General features: G+C 32.7%; 2 protein-coding genes across 2 annotated transcripts; one reads left to right on the top strand and one right to left on the bottom strand.

Annotated features, from left to right (window-relative positions):
• Positions 1–1,047: 1,047 nt before the first annotated feature.
• On the bottom strand, positions 1,048–3,971 carry LOC145593769 (uncharacterized). Its single transcript, XM_081650121.1, has 5 exons — positions 3,717–3,971; positions 3,270–3,365; positions 2,511–2,636; positions 1,906–1,945; positions 1,048–1,470 (listed from the first exon to the last, which is right to left on the bottom strand). Exons 1-5 carry the CDS (start codon positions 3,852–3,854, stop codon positions 1,397–1,399), a joined length of 474 nt encoding a protein of 157 aa, XP_081506247.1. The 5' UTR covers positions 3,855–3,971; the 3' UTR covers positions 1,048–1,396.
• A 3,665-nt stretch (positions 3,972–7,636) lies between these two features.
• On the top strand, positions 7,637–10,661 carry LOC145593770 (3-ketoacyl-CoA synthase 10-like). The gene is made up of 3 exons (XM_081650122.1): positions 7,637–8,228; positions 9,097–9,722; positions 9,840–10,661. The coding sequence occupies exons 1-3, from the start codon at positions 7,818–7,820 to the stop codon at positions 10,453–10,455; spliced, it is 1,653 nt and encodes a 550-aa protein (XP_081506248.1). The 5' UTR covers positions 7,637–7,817; the 3' UTR covers positions 10,456–10,661.
• The last annotated feature ends 4,912 nt before the right edge of the window (positions 10,662–15,573 follow it).

The following is a 15,573-nucleotide window of genomic DNA, read 5'->3' on the forward strand; positions in this document are numbered from 1 at the left end:
TGGTAACTTGCGGACATGCTAGAATAACATAGATTATGAAAGCAAGTTGCCACTTTAAACCAGCATAACAAGCAAGATATACCTATACATCTCATGAATATAACGCAACTTGAACATACATCTAATGAATCATGAATGTTGAATTGATTCTCTAAAGTAATTGGTAATTTTATTTAACAAATAAGATTATTGAGAAAGAACCATGTTGAAAATTAAACTACGTTTTGAATTAGTAACAGCTACGTAGTGCTAGAAAAGTTACCACACTAGCGGGCTTGCGGCTGCTAAGCATTCATAGTGATGTGTATGTTTTTTTTTTTCCCCCTATTTAAGGATAATTTTTTTTAAAAAAAGTGTTGAAGCTGTAGCACCATTAAATTGCTGACATAATCTATTGAAAATCAACCCTAAATCACTTTAATTAGTCCTCCCTCAATCATACGAAGAATTTCCTAAAAACACCTATATATTGCTAAACAAGGTTAGTGTTGCGCCTTTGGTGCTAAAAAATTCGTAGGGAGGGTCAAGGCTCAATAGTGTGGGACATCGTTGCTGAACTTGCCCAAGTCCTTGTGCTACTTCCCAGCCAAGGCACGCCTATGTCCTAACATGGGGCATGGGCATAAGGACAAGGCATTAAAACATTTCATCCTTTAAAAACTTCTAAATTTGACAATTAAGGATAGCGTCTTAGCTTACCTTATGGCCAAAGCAAGGCAAGACAAGGCCTAAGACAAAGCAGTGCAGAGGCAAGCTAAGACAAAAGAAGGCATTTCAAAAGTTTTACCCTTTGAGTGCCGTGGGAATCACCTCCGTGCATGATCTATAATACACAAAATCGAAAAATCAGAGATTTTGGCACCTAGTAGCGACTCAGCCCATACCTTGAAATTAATATGATTATGTTAGTCTTGGTAGTCTAACATAATCATATGAATGATAAATTTTAAAACTTCGAAGTGCTAGAGCTACAGAGCGAAAGTCTTTGGAGGTTGGAAGCATGGAGATTGAAATAACACTTGAAAGAAACATGAAATTCCAAATGGGTAAGACCGTAAGATTGATAACAATTAATGCAGAATCTGTGGTGCACAGATCAGTAGAGCAAGAGATACAACTATTCACATATATGGGCAAGAATGTACTCAGCCTGTTCATAAAATTCACCTAGGCAATACTAATTATTTGCCTCACCCACTTGCTACATAAATCCTCACCAACTGACCAACTTACCCAAGAGGTCCATAATTAACGGATCCAATTTAAGCTAATAAACTCATGAAGTAAATACACAAGACAGCTTTGATATGGGCAGACAAGTGCCTGTAATTTGTACAAATGATCACTTTTGTCATTAATCTGGATCCCTTTGCAATCATTACAGCAATATACACCATTAATTGCTCCGAACAATTGATGCAAACAACAAATCGTTGATATCCTCTGGCATGGAAGTGTCGCCTCCATTTCCTGCAAAATTACCACAAGTTCTCAAATCTGGTTCTGAGATAACCCCCCATTAATAGCTACATTGCCAAGAAATGGGTTTCCTTTTGAACAACGAAGCCCTGAAAAATCCCTATTAGTGTTTAATTGTAATTGGAGAAAAGGATGCAAGTGTTCCCCTATCAGAAGAGACATGGCAAACATGCTCCATTTTTTGGCATAGTATGATAAATCTTTTTATACTTAAAAAAAGTTCCCCTAAGGCCCTAACCCAATAAATTTAAGCATCACACTGGATGCGTATAAATAAGGAAGCAAATAATTAAACAACAACCTGAGTTTTTCATTAATCTCAAAATGAAAGAGGAAGCAAACACTTAGCAACACTTGCTTCTTTGCAAAGTAAACAAGGGGGAAAAAATAGATTACTTGATAGTTGTGAGATTCAAAGGTCTATACCTGTCTTTGATCTGACATGAGTGGTCCATTCATCGATAATCTGCACAAATGGATCAAGAGGTTATAATGTTAGCTCATCTAGGCTTATTGGTGGTTGCTATGCATATATGAAACACAGAAGCTATGAGTATCTAGAGAAATAATGTAGCAAGGACAAGCATTTCAACCCCCTCAGGACTGCTGAGCAGATGCTTTATGCTAGCAGTTACTAAGAAAGCTCGTCATTTGCAAAGTTAATTTAGGTTGCTTGCTGGCAAGTGGTATAAATTCTTTAAACACCACTTGGAAAAGAGACAACCGTAAACTCTTGTAGGAATTGGAAGCAACAAACACAATGACACAACCACAGACACTGTAATCAATGAAAGCAAAAATATTAAGAAAATGTTTGTCTGCACTATTAGCAAATTCCACAATTAACATTTCATTGCAAGAGTACTTAGTTTATAGCAGAGCATCAACGTTCACCAAATGCCTATATGGTTCTATAGAGGCTTCCAACCTAAATGAGCTAGGAAAATGGAGACATTCACCAGTTTTTGCACAAAATCAGAAGCTTTTAAATATATTTATCCTCTAGGAAATATAGCATAAGCAATCGTGACCTGATTAAAGCTGGAAAAGGCAGCATCTTCAGAATCATCAGTCACTGGAATTCCAATAGATGCCTGCATGCGCTGCACCATGCTTCTGTTTCCAACAAGAATGGAAGTCGCCTTATCAATTAAGTCCTGTAAGATAAAAAGCCCTCAGTAACTACATACTTAAATCATGTCACATTAACATATGTGTTACTGAAAACATCAAATACATGTATGCATAAACCTACTAGCAATTTCAAAAAGTCATCATTTGTAGAACAACATTCGTGAATTGCCAATCTATCCTCATGAACATATTAGATCGATCATCAAGGTGGTTAATACCTTATAGCAGTGTATAAACTCTGGCCACAATAAGATACTTCTAGCTTGAGTTATAAAGTCCATCAACTGATCAACGCACATTACAGTTACTTAGCAAGCTTTATAATCCAATTTTTATCAAACTTCTTTACTCCTAAAATTTGTATCCCAAAAAACAGGCACCATAAAAATCCAAATTAACTGGCTTTTAGAAATTTATGGCATACTTGAACACAGCTAACTTATACTTAAATTTTTATTCAAATGACAGTAAGCAATCATTAACAATCCATAAGATGACAGGAAGCAATCATCGCAATCAAAAGCACGGTAAACTATTCATATGCAAATCAATCAAAATTCAACAGAACCCCATTTCAATTCAGAACCAATTAAACGGGAAAAAAAGCTATTAATTGCAAAATTAGGTTTAAAAGAAAAAAAAAAATCAAATTAAACCTGCTTAGCAGTGAGAAGCTGGCGACATTGATCTTTAAGAGAAGAAAGCTCATCCTGAATTTTCTTAATCCGACCCACAAGTTTCATAGGATTAGCCTGAAAAAATCAACATTCAATAAATTACGAAATTTGTCATCAAATTTATACCCATTTCACCAAATCATTCATATCCACAAAAAGTATACATTGAAGTGCCCAATTCTATAAAATTAAAGAAAGGCTCATCAAATTATACCCATTCAATACTGAATAATTCATACCCAGAAAATATAAAGTTAAAATTGAAGTACCCATCTCAATAAAATTAAAGAATGGCTCTACAAATTATACTCATTTCAATAAATAATTCATACCCAGAAAAAATAAAGTAGAAATCGAAGTACCCATTTCAATAAAATTAAAGAAAGATCGAATTTAGAGTTGAGAGAAAAGAAGGGAAATACTTACATTATCTGGGTAAATTTGTTGGAATTCTTTGTCGAGTTTGAAGTGAAGAAGAGAGAGATCATGATGAGCTTTTGTGAAGAGAGTGACTAAACTGTCTACTGCTGGGTGATGCTCTTGTTCTTCCCACTTTTGCCCCATTTTCTTCTTCTTGTTTGCTTGCTTGTTGTTTCTCAGAGCTTTGAAGTGAGATTTGAATTTCAATTTTTTTTGCAGAGAAATCTCAATTTGCCCGCCCAAACTTAGAACCCTAAAATTGGTTAGAGAGAGCCCCGTGGGGCGTGGATTTGGACTAACTCAAATTGAAATCGAACTAAAGACCGGAAATGTTAATTTAAGACCAATATTTTGGACCGATAATTAAGTTTAGGACTAGGAATGGCAACGGATCGGATTCGGGTCGGATGTAGCGAAATCCGATCCGTTTAGTAAACGGATCCTAGACTCGGATCCGAATCCGAGTCCGAATCCGATCCGAATCGTATTTTTCGGATTCAAATCCGCTCCGTTTATACGGACCTCCAAAATGATCCGAATATTTTTTTTTTTAAATTTTTTTTTTGTAATGTCATATACCTATAATTGTTTGTATTGTCATACCAAATAAAGTATAAACATAACATATTTAAATTATGAACTTAGTTACATAACAAAATTTTGATGCAAACACAAGCAAACAATAGTCCCAAGTTATAAAGCATATGCTCATACTCTCGGATTCGGACTCGGATCGGACTCCATCGGACTTTGCGTAGGGTCCAAGTCCGATCCGCCTCCTATTCGGATTCGAATCTATTTTATCGGATTTGGATTCGGACTAATTTTAAACGGATTTGGATCGGACTTTTTCCTTCGGATCGGATTCGAATCGAACTCGAATTAAATTGTCATCCCTATTTAGGACTCAGCGGCGATGAGTACATACAAGCAAATCTCATACGTTACACATGACATAATTTATCCAATATTATATAATACATTTTCCTATATTTAAACATTTTTTTTAAACAATGTGAGAAAAAAATTTTGATACAGAGTATAAGACAACTCATATATAAAAACATTTTAATTCCCACATATAAAATGTAAAATTCAAATATTTAAAATTTCTTATACTTGATTTTTAGCTATAAATTGGTTCAAGCCAAGACCAATTTTATAAGGAGACTAAACTTGATTTTTTAATTTTATTTTATTTATTTATTTATTTATTTTTAAACATGGAGGCCAAATTGTTCCTCTTTGGTGTAGTCAAGTCACAAGTCAATTTAAAGCCCAATCCATTATTTTCATCGTAAGGAAAGGAGAAATTGCGGCAGTCATAGATTTTAATTTTGACTTGAACAACTCAAAAGTGATTCAGATTTCATGTTTGTTTTAGGCTTGGTTGATTCACTTTAATGTTACGATTTGTTCATATTCAAATAAGTTTAAGGATGTGTGTTAATCACGTGAATTTCAATTGTATAAAAACTAATTTACAATTAGTAGACCTTATTTTAGCTATAATTTAAATTTGTGTAACCCTTATTAACCATTATATATGTTAACTTATCTTAATTATACTTTTCGATATATTTTTTTGAGAAACAATTGAAAATAATTGATGTGAAAAAAGTAGAGCCTAACTAGTTTAATCTTAAATTATTTTTTCTATGTCACCAAAAATTTTAAATGATGTAATCTAATTTGAAGATTGATTGATTCTCCTGTATATTATAAGCGATTATTTTATCATTCCTACCAATAGATCGAACTAAATTGGGCCTAAGGAACCTACCCTTTATAAGTTTCGATTTATAAATGGAAATCTAGTTTTGGTAGTTAGATGACCCAAATCACTTCTACAAATCTAAAACTTGATTATATATATTACTTGCATCTTTTTCTTTGCATTATTGTATAAATAAATTGAATAATTATGGAATATGGATGGTGATTTTTAATAATCCTCAATCATATTTAAATGTGATGGTGATACAAAAGTCAAAATATAAAACTATTAAATCAAACGATTGATCGACACGTTATAAATCACAACAATAGATATAAAGTATAATTACTGGATTATTCAAGAATATAAATTAGGATATTCAAAATAATATAAAGTATCTTGTTAATAAAAAAAAAGGGATTATATAAATGATAACTAAAACCCGCCGCTTTTATTAAGTATTGAACTATCTCTTCCTATCCTTGAGTGATTCTTGTTCATTATTAGGTGTTATTATGCTTTTCTTTATCAAAGACAATAAATTATTTTTGAAAAATTAAGCTTATTAACAATTATATTAGTTGAAGATTGAAGATTTGAAGCTATATTATTGGTTGGACCCAATAAGTGGCTAACAATGTTGTCATCATTAAGAACTAACATTAGTCTCATGCTAGAGATCTTAAATAATGTTTAGCTTGGACAAACTAGCAAGCTGCGATTTTTTTTTGTATAGCAGCAAGCTGCAATTAAAATATTGCTGAAAAGCTACTTCAAAATTTTGTAACCAATATTTAGGTATTGCAAGTGCATAACTGAATAATCTATATGTTGAACCCATTAGCAAACCCACATGTGTGAGTGAAAGTATTGTCCCACATTGAAAGAATATAAAAGTGTTGGGAAGTCGTGTCCACTTTATAAGGCTAAGGAGTCAATCCCCTCACTGTCATATGGTTTTGAGTTTGAACCTCCTTGGTCATATGAAGTGGATACTCGTGACAAGTGTGGCCATGCCCAAACTATATGTTTGAATTGGTTTCGCCCTTAATAAAGTTGTCCAACGCCTAAACAAAAGTATTATAAGTAATAAATATAATGTGATTGTGATAGATAACATACTTTGTTAGTCCTTTTATTTTTGTTTTTGGTATCGCTATAAACTATCCCATGTTCATTACATATACTGTTTTATAAAATAAACATGTGATTTTCGGTATAGACTATAGAGTATTTAATATGCACTTGTATCCATAATCTAATTTGCGCTATCCTTAGCACTAATATGTCTCTATTATCCATAAGACTCAACTTCTGGATGTGATTCATTGCATGAAGAAGGCAGGTATTGACTAAATTATATAAATTGCTTTCATCTATCCTAGCAACCAACCTACGTATAAATGATATAGTTCAACTGTCAAAGAATGGTCCGAGAGAGATTGATAAAGGTTGAGAAAGGCACGGATATGATATTAAATAAACATTATTACACCTTTAAATAAACATTTATACAATTAATTGCGTCTTATAAAAATTAGATATTAAACATAATCTTAAATTTTTAGTGGCGCTAAGTTGGATTTCACAACCTATTAAACTCTTTTAAAAAACTTCAAGTCTAGACGTCAAGAATACTATTTTTAAATCAACCATAAATATAAATTGAGGTAACACGTAAGGTTCTAGCTTATCATAAAATTAGATTTAAAACATTTTAGGTATTGCATTAATTTTTTTTTTCCAATTTTTTAGAAATATTGATCCACGATAAGACAATGAAGTATACGATATAGAACCCCAACTAGTAGGTCTAAGGTGACATGACTGACACCCCTGAGACTCGAACAATTGAATTAGTTGACATCAACAATTGCGTAAACCTAATTTTATGTACGTGAATTAAATAATCCCGTGTGAACGGAAATATATGTAGGCCTAATAAATCGTAATTAATTTCTTACACTCAACCAGCATTTAAGGAATAAAAATAGAGGTAGTAGTATAGTAAAGTAGTACAAGCACCCACCAAAATCCATTAAATACAAAGAAATTAGTGTACAAAAGAGAGCGTTGAGCTTCCAACTGCACACCCTTAATAAGGTTGGGTGAGAGCATTAACCATCTTCCACCTACCATGTCCCAACTAAGTTGTATTTTTGTTATAAATGAACAAAAATATTAATAACATTATTCAAAATAAATTTAAAACAGTTTTGTAGTTAGTCACGTAATCAAACTCCAACCAAATATATATATAATGTGACACATTGTCACAATTTTATTAACATACCCTTAAACCAAACTCAAACCAAAGCTAGCTAAATATTTACTTGGGGTTGCATTGCGACCTAAGATCTGGGATCGAATCTCGTCTGTAGTGCATTAGTATGGCACCACCTTCGAGTACGACAGCAACTGCAGCGGAAGAGCAGCAGTTGCTGTCGACGGAGATAGTGAACCGGGGGACGGATACGTTTTCGGTACGTGTAAGGAGAAGGTTGCCGTTGCCGGATTTCGTGAACTCGGTGAATTTAAAGTATGTGAAGTTGGGGTATCATTATCTTATAAATCATGCAATATATTTGGCAACAATACCAGTTTTGGTGTTGGTGTTTAGTGCAGAAGTTGGTAGTTTAAGTAGAGAAGAATTGTGGAAGAAATTGTGGGATTATGATCTTGCTACTGTTCTTGCTTCTTTTGGGGTCTTTGTTTTTACTCTTTCGGTTTACTTCATGTCTCGTCCTCGTCCTATCTACCTTCTTGACTTTGCTTGTTACAAGCCTAGTGATGATTTCAAGGTACATACATTTTCTATTTTCCTTTACTTTTTCATTTTAATTTTCGATTTTTCTTAAGTGCATGTGTAGTTATTGATAATTAGTGGCGGATCTAGAATTTTTTATGTCCTATAATAAAGAAATGATTTAAAGTTAAAGAATGTATTCCATGTTTAAATTAGATTTAAAGTAAAATGAAAGTTGTTTTAGAAATTAAGCCGATTTTATCTGATTTGAAAATAGTTTAAAAAGTCAATTTATACTTAGTCCGCTGCTAAATGACTATATGGAGTAGTACTATTTTACTTTTTGTGTGGAGTAGTTTTTAATGTAACATTGATTATTTAATAAAGTACTAGAAAAAAAATTAAAAGCAAACTCTCTAACAAAATTGATATTGTGAAACCATATATCGCATTGAATTAAATATGTACATGTTTATTCTTTTATAATCAAGAACATATTAGATCTAATTTTCACTGAAAATTTATAAAATTCTAAATAGGATTACTTCAATTAGAAATGGATCTACAACTTGTGTAGTTATTGTAAAATTTCTTTTCCCCCTTGAATTTACATAAGGGTTTTTTTTAATATACGAGTAATTGGTGTAAATTATGATGTGCTATACATGCCCACTTTACTAAAAAAACATTAGATAAAAGCGAAGAATATAAAATCAAGTTTTTTTTATGAATGATTGTGAGAAATAGATTCTTAATTCATGTAGCCGATCTCATCTTACTGAAATTACTTTTGTGTTGTAGTTAAGTAGTTAGTGCAAAATCCTCGCTTTTTTGTATAATAAAGCAAAATTTATAGTGACTTTCTAGGTGGCCTAACATATGAAATTGAATTCTAAAAAATTAAATCATCAAATTTCTTGCAGGTGAGCAAGGAAGAGTTCATAGAGATGTCTCGTCAATCAGGCAAATTTGATGAGGAAAACTTGCAATTCAAGAGAAGGATCCTAGAATCTTCCGGAATCGGGGACGAAACGTATGTACCAAAATCCATAGCAGCAAAACACAGCATTACAACCATGAAAGAAGGCAGAGAGGAAGCATCGACAGTCATATTCGGAGCCCTCGATGAGCTCTTCGAAAAGACTCGAATTCGTCCTAAGGATGTTGGTGTCTTAGTAGTGAACTGCAGCATCTTTAACCCAACACCCTCGCTCTCGGCCATGATCATAAACCATTACAAGATGAGGGGTAATGTCTTGAGCTACAACCTCGGTGGTATGGGGTGTAGCGCGAGTATTATTGCTGTCGACTTGGCTCGAGACATGCTTCAGGCTAACCCCAACAGTTTCGCGGTTGTGGTTAGTACTGAAATGGTTGGGTTTAACTGGTACCCGGGTAATGACAGGTCTATGCTTATTCCAAACTGCTTCTTTCGTATGGGTTGCTCTGCTGTCTTGCTTTCTAACCGTCGTCGTGATTTCCCTCGTGCTAAGTACCGCCTTGAGCATGTGGTTCGTACCCACAAGGGTGCTGATGACCGCAGCTTCAGGTATAGCTTGAAAATTCTATAGTAGTCGTTTGAAATATGACTACCACGCGTTAAGTTTTATTTACCATTATATGTATAACATTTCAGTGTCTAATTAATTGATTGCAAAATTAACAGGAGTGTGTATCAAGAAGAAGATGAAAGAGGATTTAAAGGCCTAAAGGTGAGCCGCGAGCTAATGGAGATAGGCGGCGATGCACTCAAGACCAACATAACCACTCTAGGACCACTGGTGCTACCTGTATCAGAACAACTCCTGTTCTTCAGCACTCTAGTTAAGCGCTACTTATTCGGCGGAAGCCAAAAGGATAGCCAAGTTAACAACAACAGGATCAGTGCAAGTACTGGTAATAATATATCATCATCATCTTCGGGTTCAAAGCCTTACATACCAGATTTCAAGCTAGCATTCGAGCACTTCTGCGTGCACGCTGCAAGCAAGACCGTGCTAGATGAGCTGCAGCGTAACTTAGAGCTGAGTGACACCAATATGGAGCCCTCGCGTATGACTCTGCACCGATTTGGCAACACATCTAGCAGCAGCATATGGTATGAATTGGCCTACTTGGAAGCCAAGGGGAATATTCATTCAGGGGATCGAGTTTGGCAGCTCGCTTTTGGGTCGGGTTTCAAGTGCAACAGTGCTGTTTGGAAGGCTGTCAGACGCATCAAGAAGCCAAGTTCAAGAAATCCATGGCTTTCCTGCATTGACAGATACCCTGTAGCACTCTGAGTATGCAGGATGACTAAATTAATGATGCATAATGTCTGTTCTGTTTTCGCCTTCCTGTATTATTACTAGATCAAACCATTAACTTTTGGTTATGTATTTTACAAGCATATCTGCATATGTATTACGAGTAGTATTTTTTTAAGCACAACTTAATTCCTAATTTCATTGTAGGATGCTTAATTGTATACCAAGTACTATTAAGCTTTTGAGCTGTTGTTAACTTGTTAATGTTTATCTTTTAGTAGTAATAAACCTTGTTTCTGCTGCAAAAAAAAGTCTCTGAAATTCCCAGGAGCAATTGTAGCAGCAACTACTGATTTTGATAGTAGGCGAAACAACTTAAAAATTAGCTGCTTAAGATTAACCTTATTCAGAGCAACTACTGATTTTGATATTAGGCGAAACAGCAATTGTAGCAGCAACTACTGATGAAGCTAAGTTTTACCCGTATCAGAGCAATTCCTGTTCTCCAGCAATCTAATTTAACGGTACTTATTAAGGCGGAGGCAAAAAGGATAGCCAAATTAAGAACAATAGGATCAATGCAAGTTCTGAAAATTCAAATCCACAAGTTCAAAGCCTGACATACCAGAATTCAAGTTTATATTGTTTTCAGTCACATTTATTTTTCAGCTTTCCAGAAAGTTAGTAGCAGATATACTACTTGCAAAGCTAACAAACCATGTTCCACAAGTGCAAAATTGCACACCAAAGCCAATTCAAGCGGTTGACAGCTAGCATTCCCGCGGTTGACAGCTAGAATTGGCGAAAACTGACTTCAGTCTACTCTTTATGATAAGCGAGTGCAGCAGCCGCAGCAGAAGCAAGCAATTGGACCTTATCACTGTTGGGGAGGAACAACCTCGTATTGGTCATAAAAACAAAATCACCAAGTTCTCGGAAGTTGAATCGAATCAAGATGCTATCCAATGGTTTGAAAACAAAACACAGCAGCAGACCAGGTGCTAGAACTGATGCTTTCTTCAGTAACTCCAAGTGAGGCAGCCGAAACCAAGCTTGATGCGTCTGCCCTGGCGACATTCCCCTAGTTGCAACCATCTGCAATACCCACAGTACAGGTAGCACGAAATCAGTATTACTACCTCCGTTAAGTTTTAGTTGCAACAAAGGGGTATTATTTATGAGACAGAAAATTCCTTTGTTGCAACTAAAAACTAACATAGGTAGTATATCATACCATCTACATGATCAATAATTACATCGACTTGGATTGAACATTTGATTTCGAACATTACCTGAGACTCATTCTCGTCAAACAAATGCACCTTTCCTATTTCAGCATTCACAGTTCTGTCAGCTATGACCACTGAAACTGATTACATGAACAAATTATATTAAAACATGAAAATACGAACAAATTAGTTCAGTTGATAGATAATATGATAACATTACATGAAGCAATTAATAAACTATTAATAGACAAATTTAACCAAAAGACTTAAGCTGATAGTTAGGCCCAGAAATGTGTTTTATATCATATTAAATGATCAATTTAACCAAAAGTTTTTACTATGAAGTAAATATAAGGGAAGATTAAGAACCTAGTTCATCTTTCTTATTTGTTTCGAGGTGATTGACCATCTTCATCAGCGCTTCAGACAGGATAGTGGCCTCGCAGAAAAATGCAAGATCAGGAAACCGGACAATTTCATCTTCAGCATTGAGTTGCAACAGTTCCACCTTTAACTCTGTATCAGGATCACTTCCTGAAATAAATATGACAATTTCACTTATTAGCAAATATAATTGTCCAAATCATGATCATGTTATGAAATTCTTTGATTAATCATAATAAAGTCTATCCAATTTATCTTCCATGAAATACAAATTGCCCCTAAGAAGAAAATGAAATCTTGCATAATATTGTGATGAGTTTCCAAAATTTAAATAACTTTTTTATCAGTAAGAAAGCAAAAAAATCATTTGCATGCATAAATATAACAATTAATCAAAATTCTAACTTCTCACATTTTTATGTTCAATATTTTGTCTCAAATATAAGAGTATTATTGTTAAACCATTCACTAATGCCAATAATTAATCTATCATTTTCATCCTTATATCACAATGCATAAAATTATTTAAAACATAACTTAATTAAATTATGTATTAACAATTCACAATATTCAATTATTTATGACTTATTATTATAAGAAGTTTTAAAATATTTTTGTATTAACAATTTATCTAGCATCTACAAAAATAATACATGGGTGTATGATTAAAAGAATTACTCTCCATACTCTGTATATTTTTTTAAGTTTTTACTTTTTTTTTTTAATCATGACCATAGTAAATTAATACCATCTAGCTTTATAAATGTTACGAGTAAATCTTTTATGTGATGACAATTTTATTTCTTACTAGTGAAGCTTCTAACTATTATTTTTAACATTTTTTTAAAGATTCTAACTAATCATTTGTGATAGAAGCTGAGGCACTTACATGACTTGAGGATTCATTCTACAATATTCACATTAATTTTATTTACAAAAATAAATATTAAATATTAATTTCTTATTAGTGATTACACGCATCAATCAATCATCAATAACAATATACTAAAAAGACACACCAGCAATGTCACGTGTCGTCTTCTGGTGTATCCTTTATATATTTTTTTTGTAAAAAAAACTTTTTAAAAATTGATAAAAAAATATACGCAAAATATTTACTTCCAAAATTTAAGAATAAAAAATCGTAGAATATTATATTTATAAACTTAAATATCTAACCATACCTTTGCATAAATAAATTTCTATATGAGTAATTACTTTTGAAATAAATATAATGTTATCAAGGTTCAAAATAGAAGAAAGCAATACAATATGTATTAAAAAAAAGATTAAAAAAAATATATATATTTTAAGTAGTTTGATTTGAGATAAAATAAAAAAATAGATTTTAAATTGATACTCCGTGATAAAGGTTGAAAAACCGTGCATGACACGGGATCTAACCTAGTTATATATAATATCAAGCACGCAGCAAGTGCATAAAGTATTAAAGTGCAGTATATTAATTAAGATATGAAGATTTTGTATATTATTTAAAATTATTTTGCACCAAAAAATGAAATAAATTATAAGCAAAAATTGATTAAAACAAATATAATTACAATCTGAATCGTGAGACTCTTAAACATAATCATGTATTCATGTTAGGGAGTATGAGACTTTTGCTAATCAACATCACCTTGTGACCTTAATTTTCCCATTCCATAAATATAAAATTATATAAAATAGCATTAAAAAAACCCCTAAAAATCCATGGAATTTCTTACATACTAATTAAATAATAAAATTAGTACGTATAAGCCATACATACATTATATACTCCCTTTGATAAGAAATGTTAGTGGGGCGGGTCAGGTAGTATCGTGTTTTAGCGGGTGGGGTAGAGATAAGGATCAAATATTACCCACCATGGGTGATGAGGCGGGGTTGAATTTTAGGTTATACTGACATTTAAAAAAAAAAAAAAAAAAACATTAAGCAAAAATACTTTGTTTCTTTTTATTTACAACACTTCTCATTTCACCTTAGCCATTACATTATAAATAAACTAAGTAAAACAAAACGAGATGAATCTAACATACCTCGCATTATCATATGATTATATTTTCCTTAACTATAAATCCTTAAAATAGATCAATGGGGCAAGTGAATTGTGTATAAGTCACATTATAATGTTGCAAAAAAAAAAAATATTAGAAAGTACTATATACTTCCCCCGTTAAAAATAATTGCAACAAAGGAATATTTTATATCTCACAAATAATACTCTTTGTTGCAATTGAAAGTTAACGAAGGAATTTGAAGTATAGTACAATAAAGACAAAACAATGAGTAATATTCCTTTGTTTTCCTAACATTGTTACAAGGCGAGAAGACTCAAAATTAAAGAAGATGAGAAAGATAGAGAAAATTAATCAAAAGGACCCATGTGATGAGGAGAGAAATTTTTTTTGACAAAAGATGAGGAGAGAAATAGAAAAAATACACATGCATATATGGTAATGTTGCAAATGGTAATTGATGCAATATTAGGGGAACGGGGAAAGTATTAACTTAGGACATGTTTTTTTCGACTTATTTCAGGTACTTATTACTTATTCCTTAGTAAACTCAGATCATATCAGACCAGAAACATTTTGATCAGATCAGATCAAAACTTTTAATTATCATTTACTTATTGCCAAATATCGTTTATTGTGTATTACAAAAAATTGTGAAAAAAATTACATATTCGAAAAGTTCATAATGAGAGGAATCTAACAAGATCCATTTTGTTGATGTTTTTCTTTATAGATTAGTATTAAAATGCGGTCAAAGTTAGGTTAAATTATTAAATTAGATCAGACCAGTTCAAATAATAAAAAAAATCAGATTAGATCATATCAAACCTTATGAAAATCAGACCAAATCTCCTTGTTTCAGGTGAAGAGAACAAGTCCTTAATAAGTGATTTTTTTTGTATGTAAGTTATTAAGTATGTAATATTGTTGTATTTTTTAGGCAGGGTTAGGTGGATGGTAGGGGCGCCAAAGGGTGGGAATTAGGTGAGTGGATATCCAAATGAGGGGAAAAGAGGGAATGGTTTAGAACTTGTACTCGTCGGGGGATGAGAATGGATTTTGAACCTGTTGTAGGAATGTAAATGAGAATATGGATGATAATGCTATAGATGGGGATGGGGATGGAAAGACCACATCCGTTATGCAGACTTGCTCCATTTACATTTCTATCCATTTATCATTTGTAATATTGGCACTATAAATTGAGAGAATCTTCACTAACTTATTCATAAGATATATTTTCTTCAGTTTGTAATAATTCCAACATCCTTTTACATCCGTTCTATAATAATTGCAACATTTATTTATTTTGTAAGAATCAACTACTATATGCTATAAGAAAGTAAAATATAACGTAATCATATTGGGGCTTATTTAATTCATTTCAATGAGTAGCTTATTAATATTCAATTGTGAATTTTTAAAAATAAAATGGCAATTGTAGATATTTTATGGTCAAAGTAAGGTATTGACATAAATGTACAGTCAAAATGGGGATACCATTTAGAATCAATGAGAGT

Source organism: Chenopodium album, chromosome 19, assembly GCF_948465745.1.
Source record: "Chenopodium album chromosome 19, dcCheAlbu1.1, whole genome shotgun sequence".
Lineage (NCBI taxonomy): Eukaryota > Viridiplantae > Streptophyta > Magnoliopsida > Caryophyllales > Amaranthaceae > Chenopodium > Chenopodium album.

What these genes read in the sequence shown, in the direction of transcription:
- LOC145593769 (XM_081650121.1), bottom strand. Translation starts at nt 3,854, where the DNA reads ATGGGGCAAAAGTGGGAAGAACAAGAGCATCACCCAGCAGTAGACAGT. An exon ending in AGCTTCTCACTGCTAAGCAG is followed by an intron (nt 2,637 to 3,269) that starts GTTTAATTTGAT and finishes TTTATCTTACAG; the next exon opens with GACTTAATTGATAAGGCGAC. An exon ending in CCTTTTCCAGCTTTAATCAG is followed by an intron (nt 1,946 to 2,510) that starts GTCACGATTGCT and finishes CCATTTGTGCAG; the next exon opens with ATTATCGATGAATGGACCAC.
- LOC145593770 (XM_081650122.1), top strand. Translation starts at nt 7,818, where the DNA reads ATGGCACCACCTTCGAGTACGACAGCAACTGCAGCGGAAGAGCAGCAG. An exon ending in AGCCTAGTGATGATTTCAAG is followed by an intron (nt 8,229 to 9,096) that starts GTACATACATTT and finishes AATTTCTTGCAG; the next exon opens with GTGAGCAAGGAAGAGTTCAT. An exon ending in GCTGATGACCGCAGCTTCAG is followed by an intron (nt 9,723 to 9,839) that starts GTATAGCTTGAA and finishes CAAAATTAACAG; the next exon opens with GAGTGTGTATCAAGAAGAAG.